The 26,310-nt window shown below is 39.9% G+C and overlaps 1 protein-coding gene across 1 annotated transcript in view; it reads right to left on the minus strand.

The window, feature by feature from the left end:
- Positions 1 to 3,994: 3,994 nt before the first annotated feature.
- The window catches only part of GCM1 (glial cells missing transcription factor 1), a 35,384-nt gene continuing 13,068 nt past the window's right edge, over positions 3,995 to 26,310 (minus strand). Inside the window, exons 3-6 of the mRNA XM_072642466.1 lie at positions 11,402 to 11,654; positions 7,765 to 7,877; positions 6,808 to 6,942; positions 3,995 to 5,812 (exon numbers count right to left, since the gene is read on the minus strand). Of these exons, the coding sequence (XP_072498567.1) occupies positions 5,069 to 5,812; positions 6,808 to 6,942; positions 7,765 to 7,877; positions 11,402 to 11,654 (1,245 nt within the window). The 3' untranslated portion in view covers positions 3,995 to 5,068. The remainder of the gene's footprint in view (positions 5,813 to 6,807; positions 6,943 to 7,764; positions 7,878 to 11,401; positions 11,655 to 26,310) is intronic.

Raw genomic sequence — 26,310 nt, forward strand, 5'->3', positions numbered from 1 at the left:
GCCCTGAGTTAGGAGATGGGGCAGCTAGTTGACACAGAGAATAGAACATTGGACTTAGAATCAGGAAGACTTCTCTCCATGAGTCTGAATCCAGCTTCAGACATTTCTTAGCTGTGTGACCCTGGGCAAGTCATTTCATCCTGTTTGCCTCAGTTCCCTCATCTGTAAAATGAGTTGGAGAAGGAAATGGCAAAGCACTCCAGCATCTTTGCTGAGGAAACCCCAAATAGAGATGCAAAGAGTTGGACACAACTGAAATAAACTCAACAACAACAAAGTGCTTTGTGTATAGTAAGTGCTTAATAAATACTTATTGAATTTCTGCATATATGTCATAAAGTTGATATTAGTCATGTATACAAAGTCATTGATGTAGACCTAGAAGGAACATTAGAGTTCGTCTAATCTAACCCCCTTATTTAAGTAAGTCTCATAGATGTTAAATGACTTGCCCAAGGTCATACAGGTAACTCAGTGGCTAACCCAGGATTTGAACCTAGGATCTGTAGCTCTTTGCCATTGTATCATCCATCTACCTGTTTACATATGTATGTATAATATTGGTACTCTTTTAATGGCCTCTATTTGATGTTTAGATTTGTCTTCTTTGGATTTAAATTCCTTGGAACTTGGTATGGTGTCTTCTGTCTTCTATCTTGTATCTTGTCTAGTAGCCTAGACAAAATGATGCCCAGTATTTAATGTTAAAAAAAAAAGATTTCATGTTCTACTCGTTTCCTCTTTGATTATTTCTCTGATAGACTAGAAGTTTCTTGAAGGCAGAGACTTTTTCCTTTCCTTTGTCTTTGTAACCCCAACTCCTAGCAAAGTGTCTGAAGTATGCTGTTGTTTAGTTATTTTAATTGTGTCCAACTCTTAGTGACCCCATTTGGGGTTTTCTCAGAAAAAACACTGGAGTGGTTTTCCATTTTCTTCTCTGGTTCAATTTATAAATGAAGAAACTGAGGCAAACAGAGGTTAAGTGACTTGCCCAGGGTTACACAGTTAATAATGTGTTTGAAGTCACAACCTGACTCCAGGTCTGGTACTCTACTGAGCCATCTAGCTGCCTCCTCTGGAGTATGGTAGATGTTTAATAACGGTTTATCCAACTGAATTTATATTATGTTTATGTAATGCTTATATTATATTTATATATTGTTTTTAGTATATTTTACACTTATATTTTATTTTGAAATAGATAGAAGGACTATAACGAACTCTGAGATCTAGATACTACTCCTGACCATTTGTGTTCCTTACCCATCCAAATCACCTTGCAAATGACGACCAAAGGAAAAAAGGGGATTTATTATGTCCAACTAACTCCAGCTTTTCACTGTTCTTATGTCACAATTTTCCTTGAAGTCCCCATTTGGGGTCTTTGTTCCTAATTTGTGTCTTTCTAAATCAAAATATACTTATTTCTAAAATTCATAAGTTCCATTGGACTGAGAAATCTCGGAGGAGCTTGGATCTAGGACCTGTCTCTTCACTTGTTAAGTATCTCCTTGCCCCAACTTTCTAGGTTGAGGACCTAGTTTCATAATTCAATGAAGAAAATTCATATCATTCAATTTCCCCCATTATCTCCTCCTTAACTAATATCACATGAAGAAGTTGTGTTTTCCCATATCGAAGCCAACCCTTCTATCAACACATCCTTGATCCTATGCTCTCCCATCTCCAATGGACTGCCCCAATTATCGTACCATTTCTCTCTCTCTCTCTCTCTCTCTCTCTCTCTCTCTCTCTCTCTCTCTCTCTCTCTCTCTCTCTCCTTCCATATCTACTTGCTTCTTTCTTGCTGCCTATAAGCATTCCCAAGTTTCCCTCATCTTAAAAAAACTCTCATTTGATCCAACCATCTCATATGGCTGTCAACTTACATCACTCCTCTTCTTCTCATTTAAACTACTCAAGAAAGCCATCTATACTAGGTGCTTATACTTTTTAGTACCTCACTTAATCCAAAACTCTATGTAATCTGGCTTCTGACCTCATTATTCATCTGAAATTGCCTTCTCCATTGTTAGCAATGATCTTTTAATTGCCAAATCTCATAGCCTTTTCTCAGTCTTCATCCTGCTTGACCTTTTTGTAACATTTGACACTGAAGATCACCCTCTCTAGGTTTTTGTAATACTGTTCTCACGTGGTTCACTTCCTTCTTACCTCTTCTCTCCTTCCCAGTCTCCTTTCTTGGATCTTTATCCATGCTGTGAGTGTCTCCCAACACATTGTCTTGCCACCTTGTCTCTTCTCCCTCTAGTCTATCTTACTTGTTGATCTTATCAGCTCTCTTGGGTTCAGTTATCATCTTTAATATATCCAAGCCTAGTCTCTTACCTAAACATCAGTCCTGAATCACCAGCTGCCTTTCAAACATTTGGAACTGATGTTTCATAGGAACCATAAACTCATCATATCCAAAACAGAATTCATTATTTTTACAAAACTCCCAAACCTTCCCTCTTCAGAACTTTCCTGTTATTGTTCCGAGTATCACCATCCATCCTTTTAATCACCCAGACTCTCAAATTCGATGTCATCCTCAACTCTCCACTATCACTCCACAAATCGAATTTCTTGCTAAATTTTGTTTTTTTTTCTATCTTTACATCTCTTATATATATCCCCTTCTCTCTACTCACATAGCCATCACCCTAGTTCAGAATCTCATCACCTCTCACCTGTACTATTGCAATAATTGCCTTCTAGTTAGTCTCTGCTTCACATCATCCTCCACTTAGTTGTGAAATGATTTTCCTAAAGCCTGGGTCTGACCATGTCACCACTCCTGCTCAGTGAGGTCTGGTAGCTCACCCTTACCTTCAAGATCAATGAGAAGGTCTAATATTTGTCATTTAAAGCTTTCTACAATCAGTCCCTTCTCTTCCTTTCCACTTTTCCTATTTTCCATAAACTTTGCACCCTAATATATAATTAAAAATAGCCTACCTGCTGTTCTTACCACATTACACTCCATCTACCTCTCCCTACCCTTACTGTCTGCCATGTCTAGAATGCCCTACCCCTCACCTCCATCTCTTAGTTTTCCCAGGCATCTTTTCAGACTCAGTTCAAATTGCCTATGCCTCTGAGATGACCTATTACCTACACTATATATATCTTGTGTTTCTTTAAATATCTCATATCTCTCACCAGTCTGCAATCTGGGTTCCTCCATCATATCCTTGTTCTGGATACCCTCATTTTTCATATCTTCCTCCCTTTTAATTCTTTGCCCCCTCCCTATTTTTCTTGTGTATATTGTCCTCCCCATTTAGGATTGCTAAACTCCTTGACAGCAGATACTGTCTTTCCTTTGTCTTGTATTTGTATTTAAAATTTGTGTTGCATTTAGCACAATGCCTGGCACATAGTAAGCCATTAGTAAACATTTGTTGATCAACTGACTCATACATATGTATGTATTTTCATATTTGTTTCCCTTTTTAGAATGTAAGTTCCCTGATACCAGCACTAGTTTTGCCTTTCTTTGTGTAGCCACCAGTCAGCTAAGTTGCCTGGTGAATAGACAGTGCTCAATAAATGCTTGGTGACTATCTTGGTATAGGCAGGCAGGAAATAGAAGAAACGTCTCTGTGTCTAACAAAAGAAGAGGACAACCCCTATCACTCGATTGACTATGAAAAGTGGTAGTGCATTATGAAAGGAGAGTCGAGACTGAGGAGACAAGAATATGAGAATAAAATTGCTACTTCTAGGATGATTTGCAAAAAGTGCTTTACATCTGATTCTCACGATTTTGTTGTGAGACAGCAGAGCTGTAATGTAAATTCCTTAAGAGCAGAAGCTGGGTTTTTTTGGGAGGGAGGTGTCGGATTTTTTATCTCCACTATTCAGGGTTTAATGTAGTACCCAATACATGACAAGCCTTTGAAAAAGTCCTAACTGTGATATTTTAATAGAATTATCATTATTCTTTTATTATTAGATTATAAAACTATGATAATGTATTATTATATTAATTATATCAATGTATGATTTTATATAATTATATTACAGTATGATTTACCTTTATAGTTCTGATTTTGTTAAAATTATGACAAAGATATAACCTGCTGACACCCGTGTGTCTTCCAGATTTACAAAGCCCAAACCACTCAAGTGCTTGGCAGGAAGCTACTTGAACCTTATGGAATTGACAGAATTTGATTCATACATCTAATAGCTCTTCAGGTGGAGAAACCGAGGCTGGGAAAGATGAAGGAGTTTGCCAAGGTCCACAGAATTAGTAAGTATCGGAGGCAGGAGTCAAAGCCAAGCCTTCTTGATTCCAAGGATAGTACTCTCTCCTATACACCACATGTAAGTATGTGTCAATATGAAGGAAAACGAGGTTCAAAATATGACGAGATGAACATGACCACAAAGATGAGCCAGGGAATTAACTTCATCAGACTATGTGTTCTTTGATCCCCTGTTTACATCAATGAGTTGGAAGTCAGTTTGCATATTAAGACCATATTTTTGAGGTTATTTATTATTATTATTTTTTTGAGTGTGAAACAAAATTCTCTTACAAATTTATAGGACAAACTAGAACAAACAACAGTATTTTACTATCTAAATGTAGGATAAGATACTGTTTTAAAAGTTTTGGATAATATAATCTCTACTGCCTCCTCCATCTGTTCCTCCATTTTCTCCTCCATGCCACTTTCAAGCAGATATTATAAAAATGCTGAGTAATGGTGTTGGGTCCAAAGTACTAGATGTCAAGGACAATAGGAAGTAACCAGATACGAGGAACTAAAAGGTGGACGTTACAAGTCTTGATGTACAAAAAAACCCCAAAAACCTAGAGGGCATTTAACTCCTGGGGCTGGGCTTGGGCCAACCCAGTAGATTCTGTACCCCTCTGGAGATAGGGATGTGTCTAAAAAAATTAGTGGAGAGAAGTAAGAACTGCCTATAGGTCCCTTTCATAGTACATGTTATCTGTGATTACTTCTGTTGCCTGGAGACAAATTTTTGTTTGGCTATATTTTGGTGGGAGGTTTAGGGGTTGGGAGCAGATAAGTCGGGTCAGTCTCTGGCATCATCTTAAAGGATAGATGTTTAGAAACTTTTCACTGTTGTCATGATCCAAAGTCAGGCATTTCATTTCTTCATCAAAGTCCCATTTGTTCCCCTTGGTTGGAAGTGAGTACTGGTGGTGAGGGGTGTAGCTAAGGAGAAAAGGGTCTTCCTGAGGGAAATGGTACCTAGCAGTGGGGAAATAGCCATTAAAATCCATGTGACGCTTCTCTTCATACAGGTCACTCCCAGATAGGGTCGAGGTGGGCTTGAATGGGTGGCAGCTAGCTTTGACAATTGACATCTCACTGGGCAGCTGTTGGCTGCCTGCTTCCATACAGCTCAGGGTAGGTGAGAGCTCACAAGGCCAACTCGTCAAAGGGAAAGGATAACCAGGACAGCAATTGTCATGATCCGGAGGTCCCCCCAGGCCTGTATTTCTATTCCAGTTCTGAAGATCTCCATAATCTGAATAGACTCCTGGGAGAGATGGCTGAAGCAATTCTCCACTGGTGCAAATCCGACTAGCAGTCAGTTTGCATTTTTCATAGAATTTAGTGGGCCCCGAGTCCACCAAGGGCTCTACAAGCTGAGGGGTTCTTTCAAAATAATAACTCTTGGTAAGTGAAAGGCAATTATTCAGTGACTTCTTTGGGGACATGGTATCGATTAAATGCCCATTAAAATTACCGGGCAATTGGAAGCCTTCCTGGTAAGACCAAGTTAAAGGTAGACTTTCTTGACTTTGGGTTTCTCCTGGTAGGGACTAAAATGGAAAAGAAACAGCCATGTTAATAAGTTGAACAGATTTACATAACCCATCCCCAAACAATGAGGAGCTACTCTGTACCAATAAGCAAACTGACTAGGGATTATTTCTGATTGTTCTCATTTCTTGCATGCTTTTAGGTCGTGAGCCGTGCAAAACAAAACAAAAAATGCCAGTGATATGCCTGGTCAAGGTGTAGAAGCAGAGGTCTGGGATATTTCCATTTCAATATGAAACTGTCCTGGTTCAGAATCAGACAGATTCATAGAGTGTTAGAGTTAGAAGGAAATGCCGAGTGGTATCAGAGATGTGGTAGAAGGAACTCTGGATCTGGTCTTGAAGGCCCTGAGTTTAATAATGATAATTAATAATAATGATGATAATAGCTAACGTTTATATAGTGCTTCAAGGTTTGATCGTCATCATTATAATAGCTAACATTTATATAATGTGTACTATGTGTCAGGCTCTGTACTTAGCACTTTACCAATATTATCTCGTTTGATAAAACAACCATGGTAGGTAAGTGCTATTAGGTTCATGAAGACCTTCCAATATGTTATCTCATTTCATCAGTTCCTAATTACTTACTCCCTGTATGACCCTGGACAAATCCCTTAGCTTCCCTGGGTCTTGGTTTATTCATCTATAAAATGAGAGAGTTGGCCCCCATGCAAGCAACTATGGTTACATGCAACGTTAAATCTAGGATCTTTTGATCTTAGAAAATAATCTTCAGTCTCCTCCATATAAAGGAGTCTGAAGAATACACTGATGGTTTACCTAATTACTTCACAGACCTGTTGTCAGGATCAAGTTTCAGGAAACTTGCAGGACTATATAGTGGCAAACTTGTGTTACCACTACTCAGATAAAATATTAGAGGAATATTTCTGTGTATGGAAAGATGGAAGTTTGGGGCAAAGGACTATGGTAAAGGGGGACTAGTTGCTAATAGTTTTTAACATATATGGGGAGTGGGGAGAATTTACCTTTGACCCTGGCTTCTTCTTCAGCTTTGAAGAGGCGGTAGAGGAGGAAGATGCCAGGTGGGATTTCTGCATCGACCGTCTTGCTTCTGCCTCTAGCTTTGTTTCTGGTCTTGGATGGTCATGTGCCCCTTTTGACTTAAAAAAATGATAAAAAATGGTAAAGTCAGAGGGAAGGACCTTGCGTGTCCTTGTTATATGAGAATCAGTTGAAGCAATGAGGGATATTTGTCCTGGAGAAAAAAAGACTCAAGGAGAGTCTGAAGGGCTGTTGTGTGGATGGAGGAGGGAATTAGAATTTTTCTATTTGGTCACATGGAACAGAAAAGAGGGTCTGAGGAATAGGCTCATATTTTTCCTAGTGACCTCATGAGGCTGTTGTTAGGAACAAATTTTGAAAATCTCGTGGTCATACATAGAGGCAAACTTGTGTTACTAAGCATCAGAAGAATATTTCTGTGTGATCCAGCCTGGACTGACTTGTTGTCTCCTAAAGGCTACTGTCTCTCTCCACAAGAACATCTTATATTGATAGAGCCCTTTACATTTTTATAAATATTTTTATAATTTTTTCTACTTTATCACTTTTGAGACATGCAGCAAACTGTGAGGTTAAAAAGGTAGGGATTATTATATCAACTTGACACACAACAAAACTGAGGAGATCCAGAGATTAAGTGGCCCGCCCAAGGTCATGGCTTCAGGAAATGATGAAGCTTGGGCACTTGAAAAACCCAGGTTTTATGGTGCCAAGCTTGACTTGCATTCCATTATCCCACACTACCGATTGACTGACTGTATAACATTGTCATCCCTGTTGTCATCCCTGACACAACCTTTATTTAACAATCTAATTAAAACTCCTTCTTAAAAAAATGTGTTGGTATGCAATTCTCTGTGATTGTTGATATTTTTGGTTTGTTATCGCTATTTTTTGGTTGTGGTTATTTTTAACCCCACCTGAAAAAAGATGAAACGTCCATCATGCCTCCAGAAGTTAGTGACTGGGAAGCCCCCATGGCCACGGCAAGGAATAAGTTTCAAAGGCCCGTTACAATTAGGACATCGTTTTCCTGCAAAAAAGAAAAGTGAGGCGACTAAGAAGGATAAAGCCAATCTTATCTATGTCTGATTCTGAGTCCGGTGTGTGCTCCTCCCCATATTTCACTTCTCCACTCCAAAAGGTGGAAAGTTTCAAAATGCTTTTAGATATCTGAAAGCCACTATCCCTCAGGGTTGATAATCCCTTGCTTATACTTTATTTATGTTATGGCCACATAGGAGCTTTGATTTGGAGCTAGAAGGGCTTGACTCAGAGGTCAACTGATTTTCCCCTCACTTCATTTCACAGTTGTGGAAACGGAGACTCAGAGAGACTTAAGTGACTTGCCCAAGGTCACACAAGTAGTAAGTAGCAGAGCTGGGTACTAAACCTAGGTCCTCTGAGTCTCAATTTATTGAATTTTTCATTGCCTCTTGTGAGTAAGATTCAAATTATATCTAAGCAGAGGATGTAGTTACCTACTTGGTATAATTTCAGAGAATTCCTAAGCATTCCCAACTATTTTCCTCATTGCTCTCTGATCCTTGAAATTCTCATAGAGAACAAATCCTTTCATTCCACAGTTAAAAATGTGTCTTACAACTCTGAAGGACTTAGGATGAAAAATGCTATCCATCCCCAGAGAAAGAACTAATGGAGTCTGAATACAGATTCAAGCATATATTTTTTACTTTATTTTTCGCTTTTGTTTTTGGTCTACATTTTCTTTCACAACACGACTATTAGGAAAATGTTTTGCATGACTACATATGTATAACCTATGTTGAATTGTTTGCCTTCTCCATGAGGGGGTAAATGGGAAGAGAGAAAGGGAGAGAATTTGGAACTCAAAGAAAATGAATGCTAAAATTTGTTATTAGATGTAACTGGGGAAAGATAAAATCCTAAAGAATTAAATAAAAGTTAAAAACATAAAGATGTGCCTTAGAATGCAAATAACCCCAGGCAAGTGTTCTCAGGCCCTTTCTTGAGAGCAGGTTTTGATAGGGATCAGGCATGAATTTAGGACTGCACCTTAGGGGCTGGATGGAGCAAGGTAAAGAGTCTCAGGGCTTCAACTTCTCTTTCTTCATAGTTTTGCCTAGGGCTAGGCCTTTGCTGCCAATAGCCATGGCCGGTCAGTGACATTATTGAGAAGGTTTGATGCAAATAGGCAAAAATATAAGTAGAAAAACTTCTCTAACCTGAAGAGCCAGAATCGTAGAATACAAGAGCTACAAAATATCATTTTGGATGCCATTTAGTCCAAAGGTTTTTAAGTTTGTTTGGGTCTGGTGAAGTCTATTCACCCCTTCTCAGAATAAATTTTCTAAAATTTTTAATGAAGGAAATGCTAAATTTCAATTAGAGGTTAGTGAAAATAAAGATTTTATATATATGTATATGTATACATATATATACATATATTTTTTTCCATCCAAATTCATGGACCCCATTAAATCTATTAAGGGACCTGTGAGCCTTAGGTTAAGAATTCCTTACTTAGTCTAACCTCCAGATTTTACAAACATAGAATTAAGGACCAAAGACTTTCCCAAACTCCCCCAGCTAGGACAAGGCAAAGGTGAGTCAAGAACCCAAGTGGCCTGACTCTTGATTCAATGTTTGTCCCACTATACCAGTCAAGATAGTGGAAAGTCCGGTGGAAGGAGTAATAAATTTAGAGTAAGAACACCTGAAGTTCAAACCTCAGTTGTTACTTATTACCTTCTTGACCTTGGACAAGTCACTTAACCTCTAAGGGCTTTAGTTCTTCACATATAAAATGAGTGGATTTGACTCAATGACCTATGAAGGTCCTTCTAGCTCTAAGGGTATATATGGGCACTTCAGGATCTTATAGGAGCAGGTATATTAGTGGGTGAGCAACCACAGAAAGGTCCTTAGTTTGTCTTTAATATACCATTGAGTACCATTAATTTGCAGTTTGGGGGTAATGAGAGGTTGAACATTTCTTGCAGAGGGGTTGCATCTCTTTAGCTTTCTACTTTGCCAAGGCTTGGTCCAGCCAAGCCATGAGTCGTTGTATTTTAGAAAGGAACTTTGATTCTACTGGTGAGGGAACTTCCTGCAGGAAACCCTTCCTACCAATGTGGATCAGTCACAGTTCTGCAATTTATAATCTAAGAGAAGAGACTGGGACACAGAGAGGTTAAGTGACTTTCCTAGAGTCATACTACTATGTGTCAGAGGCTGGTCTTGAACCAGGTCTTCCTGACTCTGACACCAGCTCTCTATCCTCTCTGTTTTAAAATTATTTTAAGCATTTTTAACTGAACATTTTATGGTGCTGACTGGTTTAATATTAAACTTTAAAGCTAAGTACGCTGGTTACCGGCTTTATCATGTCTCACAATATTGGGGATTTCAACCAAATAGAGACTTTGGCTGAAAGAGAATCTTGTCCCTGTTCCTATCAGGATTTATTTGCCAAATAGCTCTTTTTGTAGTGGGAAAGACATGGAAACTGAGAAAAAGAAATTATTAGTATGTTCATGACACATATCATATACATTAATATAATAATCGTAATTCTAAACTAAGTAGGTGTCCATCTATTGGGAAATGGCCAAATGGTATTTGGAAGCAATGAAATACCGATGTGTCATAAAAGATGAGGAAAGGGAGACTTTCAGAGAAGCCTGGGAAGACTTGTACGAACTGATGCAGAATGCAATAAGCAGAACCAGGAGAACACTATATACAAGAAAAATAACAACAGAGTAAAGACAAATGAAAGAAGTGAGATCAAAGCAATGACCAATTATGATTTCAGAGGAATGATGATAAAACATGATATAGATCTCATGACAAAAATGTCATCAACTAAAGATATAGAATGAGATATACATTTTTGAACATGGTCAATCCTGAGATTCATTTTGCTTAACTATCTATATTTGTTATAAGGACTTTTATTCCCCTTCCAATTAGGGAGAGAGAAAGAAAATATTTTTTTTGTTAATTGAAAAAAAATTTTTCTAAAAAAAGTAAAAAAGAAAGAAAAGGATTTACCATTAACATTCCCTTAGGAACATCTTTTCCAAGATTTCAAGTACAAAATCTAATAAACTCTTATACTAATGTACTAAAGAATGATATCCTCCATGTAACATACTTGACTTTTAATAGGGAGTTTCTGGAGATAATTTCTCAACCCAAAGAAGTGACTCTAATGGAGCAAACTGGATGGGGAAGATCTTAGCTTTGCTATTTGCTTGCTTTCTGACCTTGGGTAAGTCACTTTCCTCTTCCGGCCCTTTCTTCATCTGTAAAATAATGAATTTAAACAAGATGACTTATAAAGTTCCTATCAGTTCAGAATCCATGTTTCAATGTTTTTGGACAGAGAGGACCCATCAATCTCACCATGTAATTCTCTTATAAAAGAGAGGCCCTGTTTGGGTACTAAAAACATTTGATGGTGAAGGCCCCAAAGATGGCATTATTGCAGGGCTCCCAAATGGGACAAGACTAGCAGTATTTGAACCAATGCCAGGTTGGATATCAGTGTGGGCAGGCCCCTGGACTCACTCTGCTGCTTCTGCCGGGCTTTGTCACAAATGGCTGGTCTCAGATAGATCTTCCTTCCCTCCTCGGCAGAACAGTCTTGGCTGCAAACGACCACTCCCAGGCAGGACTTCTTCAAGATGCGGGAGTTGTGGTTGTTGGTGTTGCGCATGGCCCAGCTGCTCAGGTGCCTCTGAGCACTCCTGTCCTCTGAACTGTAGATGTGCTTCACGTAGGAATCTGGCCATTCCTGAAACCAGTCCGTTGTTTTCACATCCTGATAAGAACTCCAAGAATGTTAATTAAAGCAAAAGAAAACACACACACACACACACACACACACACACACACACACACACACAAACTAGAAAACAGAATCATCTATCACAGAAGAGGTGATGAGTATGAAGCTTATGTTTTTTAATCAGGGGAAGACTGGGGGAGACCTTTGGACCAAAGTCTTGTTTTAACTACAGAGATTCTATGAATTAAGGGCCATGTTCCTCTTTTGGAATATGAAGAAAAATTTCCTTCCTTTCCTCCTCTCCCTCCTCTTCCTTCCTTTCCTCTCTCCTTTCTTCTTTCCCTCTTTTATTTCCCCTTTTCCTTCCCTCCTTTTTCCTTCCTTCCTTCCTTCCTTCCTTCCTTCCTTCCTTCCTTTTTTCCTTCCTTCCTTCCTTCCTTCCTTCCTTCCTTCCTTCCTTCCTTCTTTGTTTCCTTCTTTCCTTCCTTCCTTCTTCCCTCCCCCCCTCCTTCTTGCTTGCCTTCCTGTCTACCTTCCTTCCATGAACCTGTTGTGGAAATTAAAGGAATCCTTTCCTTCATTCAAGCAATGATCAACAAGCATTCACTGAGCACCTTTGTTGTTATGACAGGCGTGTTAAACACTGAAGAAAACAAAAGAAACATGGAAATAATCCCTGCCCTTGAGCTCACTCTCTTGGGGGAGACACCTTGTGTGTGTGTGTGTGACTGTATCTAGACCTGTAAGTACATTCAGAATAAATATAAAACAGTTTGGGGGAGGAGAGGCCTAGCAATTGGAAGTATGAGGAAAAGATCCATGAAGAAGGTAGGCCTGAAGAGGAGTCTTAAAGAAAGGAATTTTACCAGTTCCTCGAGAGGATGGACTGACTTTTCTCTTTTTTGTTTTTTTATTTTTTGTCTTGCATCCCCAGTGTCCCCATTGCTTAGCACAGCACACCTAGCACGTAGTAGAAATTTAATCAGTGTTTGTTGATTTGGTTGATAAATGAGGCAAAAGAGGAAGTCTGTTCCAAGGATGGAGAACACCTGTGCAAAATAATAGAGATGGGAGATTTGGAAATCCATGTGAGGAGAAGCTTGGCTGGATTCCTGCTGTTCAGTCACGACCAGCTCTCCATGACCCCTCTTGGGGGCAAAGATACTGGAGTGGTCTGCCATTTTCTTTTCCAGTCATGTTACAGATGAGGAAACTGAAACAAACAGGGTGAAGTGATTTGCCCAGGGTCACTTAGCTAATAAATGTCTGGAGCCAGATTTGAACTCAGGAAAATGAGTTTTCCTGACTCCAGGCCCAGCACCCTATTCATTGTACCACCTAGTTGCCCTGACTGGATTGAAGAGTATAGCAAAGGAAGAAAAGTACAGAATAAGGTTGAGAAGGTTGGTTAGACCAGGTAGTGAATGGCTTTAAAAACTAAATGGAGGAGTTTATATTTTATCTAAAGGCAATAGAAATCCACCAAAATTTATTGAGTATGGGAGTGACTTTTCTAAGAACATTTTGGTATCTATGTGAAGGATGGATTGGAGAGGGGAGAGGCTGGAGGTAGAAAGACCTCCATTAGGAGAGCATTATAATTGTTCAGGTGAGAAGTAATGAGGACCTGAACTATGAATATATTTTTGGTGTGAGTAGTGAGAAGGGGACAGATGTGAGAGATGTGCTGGGAGAATGAGCAAGATTTGGCAAGTGATTGGATATGGAGGTTGAGGGAATGAGGAGTCAAGGATAACTTCTAATAGTAATATTCTTCCTCCCTCCCTCCCTCCCTCCCTTCCTTCCTTCCTTCCTTCCTTCCTTCCTTCCTTCCTTCCTTCCTTCCTTCCTTCCTTCCTTCCCTTTCTCGAGGCAATTGGGTTTGCAATTATCTTCTGTTATTTTACAGATGATAAAACTGAGGCAAACAAGATTAAGTGACTTGCCCAGGGTCACATAGCTAGTAAGTTTCTGAGGCCTGATTTGAACTCAGGTCTTTCTGACTCCAAGGCTGGTGTGCCTAGCTGCCCATAATACTAATTTTTGAGGAGCTAAGGGCAATTCAAGGGAAGTTTATTCTTAAGGCTAGGAAAGTAGATTAAATTTCCTCCTTAATCTTAGTGTCTTTCCTCAGAAGATCTTCAATTTATCAGGTATATGTCTTGTTTGTACTTAGTTGTTTGAATGTTATCTCCCCTATTAACCTGAGTTCCTTGAGAACAGGCGCCATCTTTTGCCTTTCTTTGTGTCTCTAGCAGCCCTTAGCATAATGCCTAAAGCAGAGTAGGTACTTAATAATGGTTGGTTGTTGTCCTTCATTCTCAAAGAGGACCAAAATGCCATCACTATGATACAGTCAAGTTTGAATGTGTCCAACTGTGGCTGATCAGACCAATATGAGCTCGGAATGCTCTACCACAGGTTGGGCACAAATAGTCCATGTGAACATTTGGGGTGGATACTCTAAATTTATATATCCTGCATTTCCTTTAAGCTGCTTCAATTCTGCTTTGCTCAAAGAGCACAGTACCTTCTCTGATGTGGGCGCACCATGCTGAACATCCTGTGCCATTGTCTCCCATGTCATACAATCAATTCCAAAGTTCTTGAGAGAGACCTTGAGAGTGTTCTTGTATTGTTTCTTCTGACCACCATGTGATGGCCTGCCCTAACCCTAACCCTAAATGCCCTAATCCTAAGCCTGTGTGAGTTCTCCATAAAATAGTCTTTTTGGCAAGCCTATGTTTTGCATTTGAACAATGTGGCCAGCCCATCAAAGTCATTCCTAGTCACCAACAAAGTGAAACAAGCCTATGTGCTTACTTTCATACTAATAGCAAGATGTTTGCAACCATGCTGTCAAATGCTTTCAATGAGGATGAACATGGATCAAGGTCAGCTACTGTACTAATGGTAAATTCTTTAATTTGAAAAGGCTGCACGCCAAGACCAAGTGGAGGGAGTGTTGGTGCATGATTTTCTGTTTGCAGATAATTGTGCACTCAGTGCAGCCTCTGAAGCTGAGATGCAATTTTGGCCTACTAATTAACACTGAGAAAACACAGGTGCTCCATCACCCACTACCACACCATCCATACATGGAACCAGTGGTCACAGCAAGTGGAGAAGTTTTGAATGCTGTGGATAAGTTCACTTGCCTTGGCAGTGTACTTTTCAGGGATGTACACATTGATAATGAGGTTGACACACGCATTGCCAGAGCTAGCTCAGTATTTGGGAGGCTCCGAAGAAAAGTTTGGGAGAGAAGAGGTATTAGACTGACTACCAAACTGAAGGTCTACAGAGCTGTTGTGCTGACCTCATTGTTGTATGCCTGTGAAATATGGACGGTCTACCAGAGCCATGCCAGGAAACTGAATCATTTCCATTTGAATTGTCTTAGGAAGATTCTAAAGATCCCCTGGCAAGACAAGGTACCAGACACTGAGGTCCTCACTCGAACTAAACTGCCAAGCATTCACACTCTACAACAGAGAGGTGCTTAATCATACTGCCTATTAGAGGGAATGAGTGTCTCCAAAGCTGTCATTCCTTGTGATACTTCTACATTGATCATGTGAATCTGAATAGCTGCTAGTACAGTCTCAGAGTTGGGGGACACCTCAGAGTTCACCTCATCTAAGCTCTCCCTGAATAGGACTCCCCTCCCTATCTGCCACCACGTCCCTGACCAATGAAGGAGATGCCCATCACCTCCTATGGGAGTCCATTAGGCTGTTCTGATTGCTAGGAAGTTTTTCTTTCCATGGAGATAAAATTTGTCTCCATGCAAGTTCCACACATTGTCCCTGTGTGGTGTCACCCTGCATGGTGAGACCAAGTAGAACGAGTATAGTGGCTCTTCCACATGACAGCCCTTCAACTATTTGAAGACAGCTCTCATGTTTGGCACCGCCTTTCTTCTATTTCTCTTTGGCAAATACTCCCAGTTTGCTCAAATATTCTTCATATAGAGTGGCCTCCCGTCACCTCACCCTTCTAGTGACTCTCCTCTCTTGTCGGTACTGACCACTGTGCCTTCATTGGGAAGGCAAAAACTTGGTGAGTTTAGCCACAGGAGGGGCCCCTTGGGCCTGAGCTCCATTCCATTCTCCCAAAGACAGTTTCTTCCTTTCCTTCTGCCCTGCCAATACCACAGCACTCAAAAATAACAGATATGAAATGGACACAATTTATGAAAAATCAAGGCACATTGTAAAAGGGTTAGGACTTGGATTGGAAAGGTCTAATTTTGGGATCCTGGCTCTGCCAACCTACTAGCTGGGTGACTTCATCTTCCTCATCTGTAAAATGAAAGTGTGGACTTGATGATCTCCAAAGGTCCCTTCCACTTCTAATGTTTTAGTAATTCTGTGTAAGGTGCTACACTGATTTTGACTATAAATATCTATTTACACTAGGTAGGCACTAGGTAGCTATTTTTCTGGTGGTGTTTTAAAAATCAAGTGAGAATGGGTCATTTAACCCTTCCTCTCCCACTCCCATTCTAACTCCCCTGTCCCCTGCTGAGGTTCTTTCCCAGTACTCTCTTTGGTAGGGATATTCATTCATGATTGGTACACATTCATCTCTGTATTACCTTGCACAGTGCTTCACACATGGTAGGACCTTAATAAATGTTTGCTGGATTTCACAAGTGCTAAACGGAGACAATCTGGCTCATTCTGCCTAGTGAGAAGCTGTCAGATCCCCCCAGGTGGCAACTTTATCCTGTGCCTACACTATATGAAGTATCTGAGTGTTTGGCAATGTGTAGATAAAACACACAGATGGTTGACTAGATTTCCCATTTTTTTACTTTAAAAAAAAGCAAGAATGAAGAAAGTTTTTCTTAAGAAATTTCCTTTTCCACAAGACCAGCCTGGCCTCCCTCTGATCATTCTGCTGGGTCTGAGTATGAGAAGCATGAGACTGAGGAAAAATATCTTCCCTCCAAAGCCTTTGAAATGCACTAGAGGAGGGAGAGACCACCCTCCCTGGTAGTCCAAGCTAGGGATTGAGGGGATCTAAATGAGAGAGAAAATGCAGCATCCAGAAACCAATATGGTCTACTCCTAAAGTGAATTGATGGTGGAAAAAAAGAGTCAAGGTTAAAGTGTTGCTGGAGAACAGGGATAGAGGGTGACAAAAAACTTTCTAGGCTTTAGGCTTATCTCTAGTTCTGATTAGAATTCATTCCATTGTTTTGAGTGGAGGCTTCAGATCACCTTTTGCATTAAAAGCCATTATCCATCTGGTTACCATCACTCATGGTTAGACAGGAAATGATTCAGGCCACAGCACCAGCACCAGATGAGGAACTGCAGAATCTCAGAGCTAAACTGGGCTTCATTGACCATCTCTTTAGACTCATAGTTAAACAACGGCAACAAAGGTCTTGGAACTGATGGGATGCTGGATGTTGAGGGGACCAGATGTAAATGTGAGGTCTTCAGAATTGTAAAGCTGTGAGGGGGGAAATTGCTAGCTGAAAGTGGGAGTTAAAGGAGGATTCCTAAATACGTGAGCCATGGCTGAGGCAAGTGGGCAGGAGATGATGGAAAGTGCATTGGTGGGTCACTAAAAAGTCAAACCAAAACACAACTTGGAGCTTTTGGAGAGCCTGCATCATCAGAAAGAAAGGAGAACCCAGGTAAGGCTGATAAAAAGGAGATTCTTGGGATCAGAGGAAGTAGTCCTTGTCTGAGGAATGCCCCTTACCATCTGATGTTCTATTTGTCTTGTCTTTTTAAATTTACAGTAAGAATGAAAATGTCCACTTCCTAAGCCAGGACAAAGGAGAAAAGGCTAGTAAGGAAATTTCTGTGAGCAGAGTCTAGAGGATTACATCTGAATCGGGGTTGAGGTAGTAGACAAGAAAGACAATTTCAACTTACAGCTGAGCAATTGCGTCTGAAGGTTAGGCAGAGAAGGATGTTGAACTTAGCAAAATGAGAAAAAAGATGCTTATGCCTGAGGGTAGAAAAGACAGTAGGGTAGCGAAGTGGCACAATGGATAGAGTGCTGGGTCTAGAGTCAGGAAGACTCATCTTCATGAATCAAATCTGACCTCTGACACATTAACTTTGTGACCCTGGGCAATTACTTTGCCCTTTTGCCTCAGTTTCCTTATCTGTAAAATGAGCTGGAGAAGGAAATGGCAAATGACTCCAATATCTTTACCAAGAAAATCCCAAATGGAGACACAAAGAATCAAACATGACTAAAAATGACTGAACAAGGAAAGGGCAATGAACAGAGACTTAGTGCATAAAAATGGCAGTTAGAAGGGTCTTAGTTTGAATCTTTGTTCTTATTTAATACTTATGTGACCTTGGACAAGTCTCTCAACATCTTGGGATTCAGCTTCCCCATCTGTAAAATAAGAGGGTTTAAACTAGATGACTTCTAAAGTCCCTTTTGGTTAAAAAACAATGACAGGAAGGAAGGATAGCATAGCAGGGAAAGCATCAGATCTGAATTCAGTTTTGACCTATTCTGGCTGTGTGACCCTGGATAAGTCACTTAATATTTAAGGGTCCTAGGCAACTATAAATTGTGAAGAAAGTACTGACCCTCCTCATCTTGGAGTTTCCTGATCTAGGAACTCCTTGTATCAATGAAAGCACAGGTCCAATTCCTACTTGTGTGTCCCCAAGCAACTGGGTAACAAATCTAGGGCATGGGATAAGTATATCATGGTGGTACCATGATACAGGAGAGAATGGGTTAACTCTAGAGTCAAAGGAATGAAGTTAAAATATCTGCCTCTGATGCACCTTCTGTGATCATGGATAATTCCCTTAACTTCTCTCAGGTTGAGTTTCCTCATCTATAAAATAAGGAGATTTGACTAGATGGCCCCTGAGGTCTTTGCCAGCTCTCAGTCTATGAACCTGAAGTGCATTGGAAAGAATATCAGGTTTTGAGTCAGTAGATCTGGGTTTGAATTCCACTGATGATGCTACTTGTGTGACCTCAGGCATGTATCCTTACTTTTGATGCCTTAGCATGCTCATTCGAAAATGAAGGGTTTGGATTCAGTGACCTCTGAACTTCATTTCAGCTCTGAATCTATAGTACTACAACAAATCTAGGAAGAAATTGTTATTCCCACTCCCTTATAAAGAGAAGCAAATTGCTTGGGAGTACACTTAATGAGGCAGGACCAAGATGGTGGAGAAAAGGCAGTGACTCGCCTGGGCTCTCCCCAAAACTCCTCTCAACAACTTTAAACGATGCCTCAGAACGAATTCTGGAGCGGCAGAATCCACAAATGGACAGGGTGAAACAATTTTCCAGCCCAAGACAACATACAGTGTCAGCAAAAAGGCCTGTGGCACTGAGTACACCCCATCTTTTTCTTTTCTATCCTCCTTCATTCCCCTTCCTTTCAATTTTTCCCCTACCTAAAATCCAAATTAGATCTTGGTTTTCTTTGTGACAGAAATTCTAAGCTTTCATAAGGCAAATAAGAAATCTTCATTCATTCTATTTTTAGAAATAACCATGCAGATTAAAAATATAAAAGGAGACAGTTTTCTTCTAATCAGCAGAATAAGCTGCTAAAGTCAGTAATTACATTAAAATATCCTAGGGAAGGATTGTTACCACACAGATATCAGAATGGGTAATGAAGTGCAGTTGAGTCAGAAAAGAAGAGGTTAGAGAAAAGAGGCTGGACCAGAGATTAATGGATTGACATCTCTGTGGAGGGGGTCTCTAGCAGAGTGCCCCCAGAGACTTGTCCTTGTTCTTAATTTGTTGAACATTTCTATCAGAGACTTAGGAGCAAAACACATCTATCAGATCTGTAGATTATACAAAATTGGGAGAGACAGAATCAAGGATCCACAAAGACCTTGAGGATTACAAGGGCAGAGGTTGCCATTTTTCATCTTTGTATCCTCAGTGTATAGGATACTGCTTTACTGGATGCTTCATGAATGTTTATTGGAGACGGGGGGAAGAAATCATAATAAATTAGGACAACATGCTGAATCAAGTAAGATGAAATTTAATTTGAAGTAAAAGTAAAGTCTTGTATCTAAGATTAAGAAATCAATTGCACAAGTAAAAGTTGGAAGAAAAGTGACTAGAGAAAAAAAGACTGGGATTTCAGGGAACTGCAAAACTAAACAGATGTCAACCATGTGATGAAGCAATAAAAAATATTAATGAATTATCTCTCTGTCTCTGTCACTGTCTCTGTGTATCTCTGAGTGCCTCTTATCTCTCCATCTCTGTGTGTCTCTGTTTTTGTCTATGTCTGTCTCTATCCATCTGTCTCTATCTCTCTCATTTCTGTTTTTCTGTCTGTTTCTCTGTTTCTCTCTTTGTCTCTCTGTCTCTCTCTGTTTCTATCTCTCTTTGTTTCTCTGTCTCTGTCTGTCTCTTTGTCTCTGTCTGTCTGTCTGTCTGTCTCTCTCTCTCTGACAGTCTGTCTGTCTGTCTCTTTGTCTAGACCTTGATTTTACCATGAAGTAAAATCCTGGTGAGAAAGCTCAGTAGGATCAGAGAGCCATAGAAATTCCATCCAGTATTTCAATTCTGTGATTCTGTGAAACTTCCTCCACCAATACAGATCTGCAACTTATTGTTTTAGATGAGAGGAGGGAGACTGAGGGAGTAAGTATTTATTACCTACTACACTCCAGGCATTGTACTAAGTACTTTATGAATATTATCTGTTCAGTCCTTAGAGCTGGGGTTCTTAACTTGTGTTGTGTATCAAGGACCCCTTTGGTGGTATAATGAAGCCTAATCATCCCTTCTCAGAATAATATTTTTTAAAAAAAAATAATGAAAGAAAATGCTAAATTTCAATTAGAGGCTAGTGGAAAATCTTGTGATTCCTCTCCCCCACCCTGTTCAAGTTCATGGAAACTCTGAAATCTTTCCACAGATCCTTTGAGGAGGGAACCAGGAGGTTCTTGTCTTAGGGGGAACAAGCTTGTAATCCTTGCTACCAGACAGGTGAAGGCTGGAGGATCTCTTGAGCTCAGGAGTTCTGAGCATCAGTGAAATAAGCCAATCATGTGTCTAAGTCCAGTGCTGATATGGTGAACTCCTGGAAGCAGGGAGGATGGGGTATGCCACCAGGTTACCTGGAGGCAGTTAAGTGGCACAGTGGATAGGGTGCTGGGTCTGGAGTCAGGAATATCTGAGTTCAAAGCCAGACTCAGATACTCACAAGCTATATGATTCCAGGCAAGTTAGTTACCTTCTGTCTGTCTCAGTTTCTTCGTTTGTGAAATGGAGATTAATAATGGCGCTGGCCCCTTTTGGGGAAGATAAAATGAACTAATATTTGTATAGCACTTCTCAAACCTTAAAGCACTACAGAGCTCCTAAGTGTTTTTAAAATTATCATTATTATTGCTTAAGGAGGAGCAAACCAGTCCAGGTCAGAAATGTAGCAAGTCAAAACTCCCTTGCTAAAAAGAACAGGGTTGGGCCTGTGAGCTCTCCCTGTGCTTCTAGCCTGGAGGCAATGGAGAAAACCTGTCATTTAAAAACTTTCTTTCAAAAGAGCTCTTTCTTAGTTCATCTCCTGGGGTCACTACAAGGTTAAGTGAGTTGCAGAGGGTCACACGGACAGTGTATGTCAAGGGTGGGCTCTGAATTCAGGTCTTCCAGTTCTCCAGAGATGTCAATACTTGTTGATGTTCAGGTGTTTCAGTCATATGACTCTTCATGACCCCATTTGGTATTTTCTTGGCAGAGATACTGTAGTGGTTTGCCATGTCCTTCTCCAGCTTATTTGACAGATGAGGAAACTGAGGCAAACAAGGTTAAATGACTTGCCCAAGGTCACATACCTAATGTCAGAAGTTAAATTTGAACTCAGGACTTCTTGACTCCAGGTCCAATGCTCAATCTACTATGCCATTGAGCTGTCCTGAGCCAATACTATGCTGAGTCTTTTGTGTTTCATTCCTAGAATGTTAATGTCCAACATAATGTCCAGTAGGACTACAATAGCCCTGTTATATTCTGACCTTGGTTGGGCCATGTGGAATATTATAGCTGATTTTAGACCCTACATTTTGGACAGGTCTTTCAAGTTGTATATTGAGTTATATCTGGAAGAGGCCTGAAGACCACGTCAGATGAGGCAGAGATGAAATATAGCCAGATAAGAAAAAACTCAAGTGAGAAATAATTCCTGCTACCAAAGATTTGAAAGGTTATCACTGAAAAGAGACAGTTGGCTTGTTCCACTTGACCTGAAAGGCTAATATGTGGCTAGTAGCATCATCAATCAACTAGTATTTATTTAGCACCCACTATGAGCTACATACTACGTTAAATAATGAAGACGCAAAGAAAGACACAAAATACAGGATTAATATGTGGAATTTATAGAAGGCAGAGTTAAGTTCAATGTAAAGAAATATTCCCTAATAATTAGACCTGTCCGTAAACTGAGTGGTTTGCATCAGGAGGTGCTATATTTCCCAATATTGAAGATCCTCAAGGCTGGGCTCTGGTCTGGTGACCTGTCGGGATTGTTCAATAAATCAATTAAAATATCTTTGAAGTGCCTACTGTGTGCTAGCCACTAAAAGAGATAGGATATTTTAGATAAGATATAGTCTCTGCCTTTATTAGGCTTTCAGACTGGTAGAAATATAATATATGATAACTACACAGGTAACATAAAATAATTTATGAGTGTACCAGAAAAGTACAAAACAATGTTCTTCATGAGGGTTGGGCGGGGGGAGTCATTGCCAACTGAAGAGTACCAATGAAAGCTTTAGGAAGGAAATGGCATTTAAGGAAATGGCATTTAAAGTAAGCTTTAAGAATGCCGGTGAGGCTATGCAGTGAATGGAGTGCTGGGCCTGGAGTCAAGAACACTTGAGCTCAAATCTCAGACATTTACTAGTTATATGACCGTGGGTAAGTCATTTAACCTTTATTTTCCTCAGTTTCCTCAACTGTTGTTCAGCCATTTTCAGTCTTGTCAGACTCTGTGACCCCATTTGGGGTTTCTTGGCAGAGATACTGGAGTGGTTTGCCATTTCCTTTTGCAGCTCATTTTACAGATGAGGAAACTGAGACAAATAGGGTTAAGTGACTTCTTTGGAGCACACAGCTAGTAAGTGTCCAAGGCTGGATTTGAACTCAGGAGATGACTCTTGCTGATGCCAGACCTAGTGCTTTATCTACTGCACCACCTAGCTGCCCCCTTTAAAATGGGGATAATAATAGCACCTACTTTCCAGGGCTACTTTAGGACCAAATGAGATAATACTTGTAAAGTGCTTGGCATACAGCTGGCATTTAATAAGTGCTTACTTTCTTCTCTTTCTTTAAGGAAGAAGTTGGCAAGAGAATGCAAGGCATGTTTGAGGACAAGAGAACATTCTAGTTTGGTTGGGATGTAATATATGTTGGGAGAAGTGTAAGAAATAAGTCTGGAAATGTAGACTGTCACCAATTTGTGGAAAGTTACGAACTCCAGGCAAAGTAGTTTTACCTGGTAGATAATAGGGAATCAGTGATTTCTGAGCCAAGGAATTGACAGGTCTGCAGAAATAAGATAAGTCTAGCAGTGAAGGAAGGATACATTTAAATGGGTTGGGGTGAGAAGAGTAGAGATTTTTTTAAAAAGTCTACCAGCCTCAACACAAAGAAGTAAGTGGGAAAAGACTAAGGTATGCAAAAAAAATTACCCAGCAGCACTTTTTGATGTAGCAAAGAGCTGGAAACAAAGTGAGCACCCATCAAGAGAGGAAAAGCTGAAAAAATTGTGATCTATCAATATAACAGAAAAGAAGCAGTGTGGTATGATAAGCCTTGACTGTGGAGTCTGAAGACCTAAGGTTCAAATCCCACCATTGATACTTACTGGGTGACTTTGGGCAAGGCACTTACTCTTCCTGGGTTTCAGTTTCCTCAACAGTAGAATAAGAGTTGGACTAGATGAGCTCTGAAGTCTCCTTCAATTGGAGATATTATGATTGTTTCACTATGGAGAGTTCAGAGAAACTTGGAAAATTTTATATGAACTGTTGCAGAATGAAATGGGAAGAACCAGGAAAACAGTTTATGCTACGGTATAAAAATGTAAAGGAAAACAACTCTGAAAGCCTACAAAATTTTCATCAATTCAGTGGCCAGTCATTACTTCAAAAAATGGATGATGAAGCATGTCTCCCACTCCTGGTCATGGGATACAGAATTGTTGTGGAGTAATTTCAGCAGTGTCCAACCTTTCATGACTCCATTTGGGGTTTCCTTTTTTGGTTTGGTTTGCCTTTTCTTCTCCACAGATAAACAGATGTACAGAATATAACCCATATTTTCAGACGTAGCCGATATGCTAATGTGTTTTCCTTGACTATTTATTCATTACAAAAGATATCGTCTGGGGTGATCAAAGATGCAAAGAAAAGAAATGGAATTCATAAAGAATTGTCTGGGGAGGCTAAGTAATGTGGCGAAGGTCCCATAGCTAGCTCAGAAGTGGGCTTGAACCCACTCTGCCTCTGAGGCCAGCTCTCCATCTGCTAAGACAAACTCTGTCTGCCTGTCTGTCTCTCCACTTCAGTTCTTCCATGAATATTTCTATGTGTTATCTATATAAAGGATGATATTGCTTCAAGTAGTCCAAGTTAATCAAAAGGAAGCATGCAAGGAGGAAATGATATTTCCATTTCTAGGCTAGATAGGCTAGCAAGGATGGGGAACCTGAGGCCCTGAGGTCACATGTGGCCTTCTAGGTCCTTAGGTGCAACCTTTTGACTGAGTCCAAGTTTTACAGAAGTCCTTATATTAGGGGGATTTGTTCTGTGAAGTTCGGATTCAGTCAAAGGGATGCCCTTAAGGGTCACATGTGGCCTTGAGGCTACAGATTCCCCACTCTTGTAGAGTTACCCCAAAATTCCAATTGGGTTAAACTGAAGATTTAAATCACTTGGGGATCAGATTACACTGAGGTCATAACTTTATAATAACCCCCAGATGACTTTACTCATCTGATTATATGTTGTCGAACGTGAGTCAGATTGGGAGTTTAGAAGTCCTGAGATTTTCCCTTTTAAACAATAAACTTCTTAACTGAGAAGAAAAACAAAGAGTTACCTATAACTCCAGTTAGGAATTAAAAGAAACAAAGAATCTTAAAAAAATTACCTTGTTTTGTGGGGATTGACAGGACAAGGCAAGAGGAGTATTCTGCTTTTTTCTTAACTGATGTCTTATAGTCGCTTTGTTTTTTTAACAGGATCAGTGATTTTATCAGGTGGTCAATAAACATTTATTATGCACCTACTACATGCATTCTGGGGATACAAAAGAAAGGCAAAAAAAAAAAAATCCCCAAACCCATTCTTGACCTCAAGGAGCTCAGAGTAATGAAAATTTCAATCTAATAATTATTGTGTAATTAAAGAGAATAGAGAGTTACAGAGAGAAACTCACTTGCTCTGCAGTTTGTGGTCTTGAAGGAAGGAGATAATAATCTTTCAAAATAAACTATATAAGCCCTTTTTAAACCAAATCTGATATATAAAAATCCAGATTTTAATAATATAAAGCAACAATAGTAACACGACCTTTGCTTGATTTACAGTAGGATCATTTGTAAGTTCTCACACTGCATTTCAAATATTCAATTAACCCAAATTCCCAACAAATTTCCAGGAACATTTCTATTCTTTATAAAGTGAGGTTTATTGGTACTGTGCCAATGCATAGAACCCTATACTATTAGGTCATCTAGTCTGATTCTCTCAATTTAGAGATAAGAAAACTGAGGTACAGAAAAATAAGGCGATTTGCCCTGGAAACACTACTGTTTTGCACCTTGTCAAAAGATTTTTTTTTTAAATAAAAGATAGAATTTCCTTTAGCCCATAAATGATTTTCATGCTTTTTGCTAAGGTCAAAAACGCAGTGAAAGTGTTTTTTTCTTTTTTTGAATTTCACCCTCAAACTATCTCTAGGAGGACTGTGGTTCCAAACATAGGATTCCCCAGGGTCAATCTAGCAGAGACAATGATAGAGGAATTCTGGTACTGTGCCATCCATGCAGGGCCTGGCACTCCCACAGGTAGTATGTAAAAAGAGGAGTGGGGAGAAGTGGAGAAACAAGAGCCTGGAAAAATCTCTGATTTTGCTTGGCTAAAACCAGTTCAAGCAAAGACAGCCTACCTTCTATCCTCTCCCTATCACTTACCTCAATGCCTCCTCCACTTTTCCCCTAAGAAACAAGGGACCCGAAGGGAAATTTGGAAAGAAATGAAGTGGAGAGATTTTTTTTTTCCCCAACAGCTTTTATAGTAGAACAACTTCCTTACTCCCCTAACTCTGCATGCACATCACACAAGTCACTGGGACTTTGATTGCAGATACAATGGTGAGAGGACCCAGAAAGGTCAAATGCCTTGCCTTTGGTAAACCCTACATAATCACATAGTCGTAACAATGCCCCATATCACTGACGCTCTCCATGGCTTCCTCTGTGAGGTAGACAGTGCATATATCATTGCCCTCACTTCACAGAAGGGCAAACTGAGGCAAAGAAAGTCAAGTGTGTCTTATCCAGCATCTTATTCTAAGTATTGGGTCTGATTCAAAGACATCTGAACTTGGAGTTAGATACAAGTTTGAATCCCAACTTGCTAGGCATATGATGCTCAGCCTATTTCTTTCTCTATAGAATGGGGATAATATT

The sequence above is a fragment of the Notamacropus eugenii genome, chromosome 2 (assembly GCF_028372415.1).
Source record: "Notamacropus eugenii isolate mMacEug1 chromosome 2, mMacEug1.pri_v2, whole genome shotgun sequence".
Taxonomy (NCBI): Eukaryota; Metazoa; Chordata; class Mammalia; order Diprotodontia; family Macropodidae; genus Notamacropus; species Notamacropus eugenii.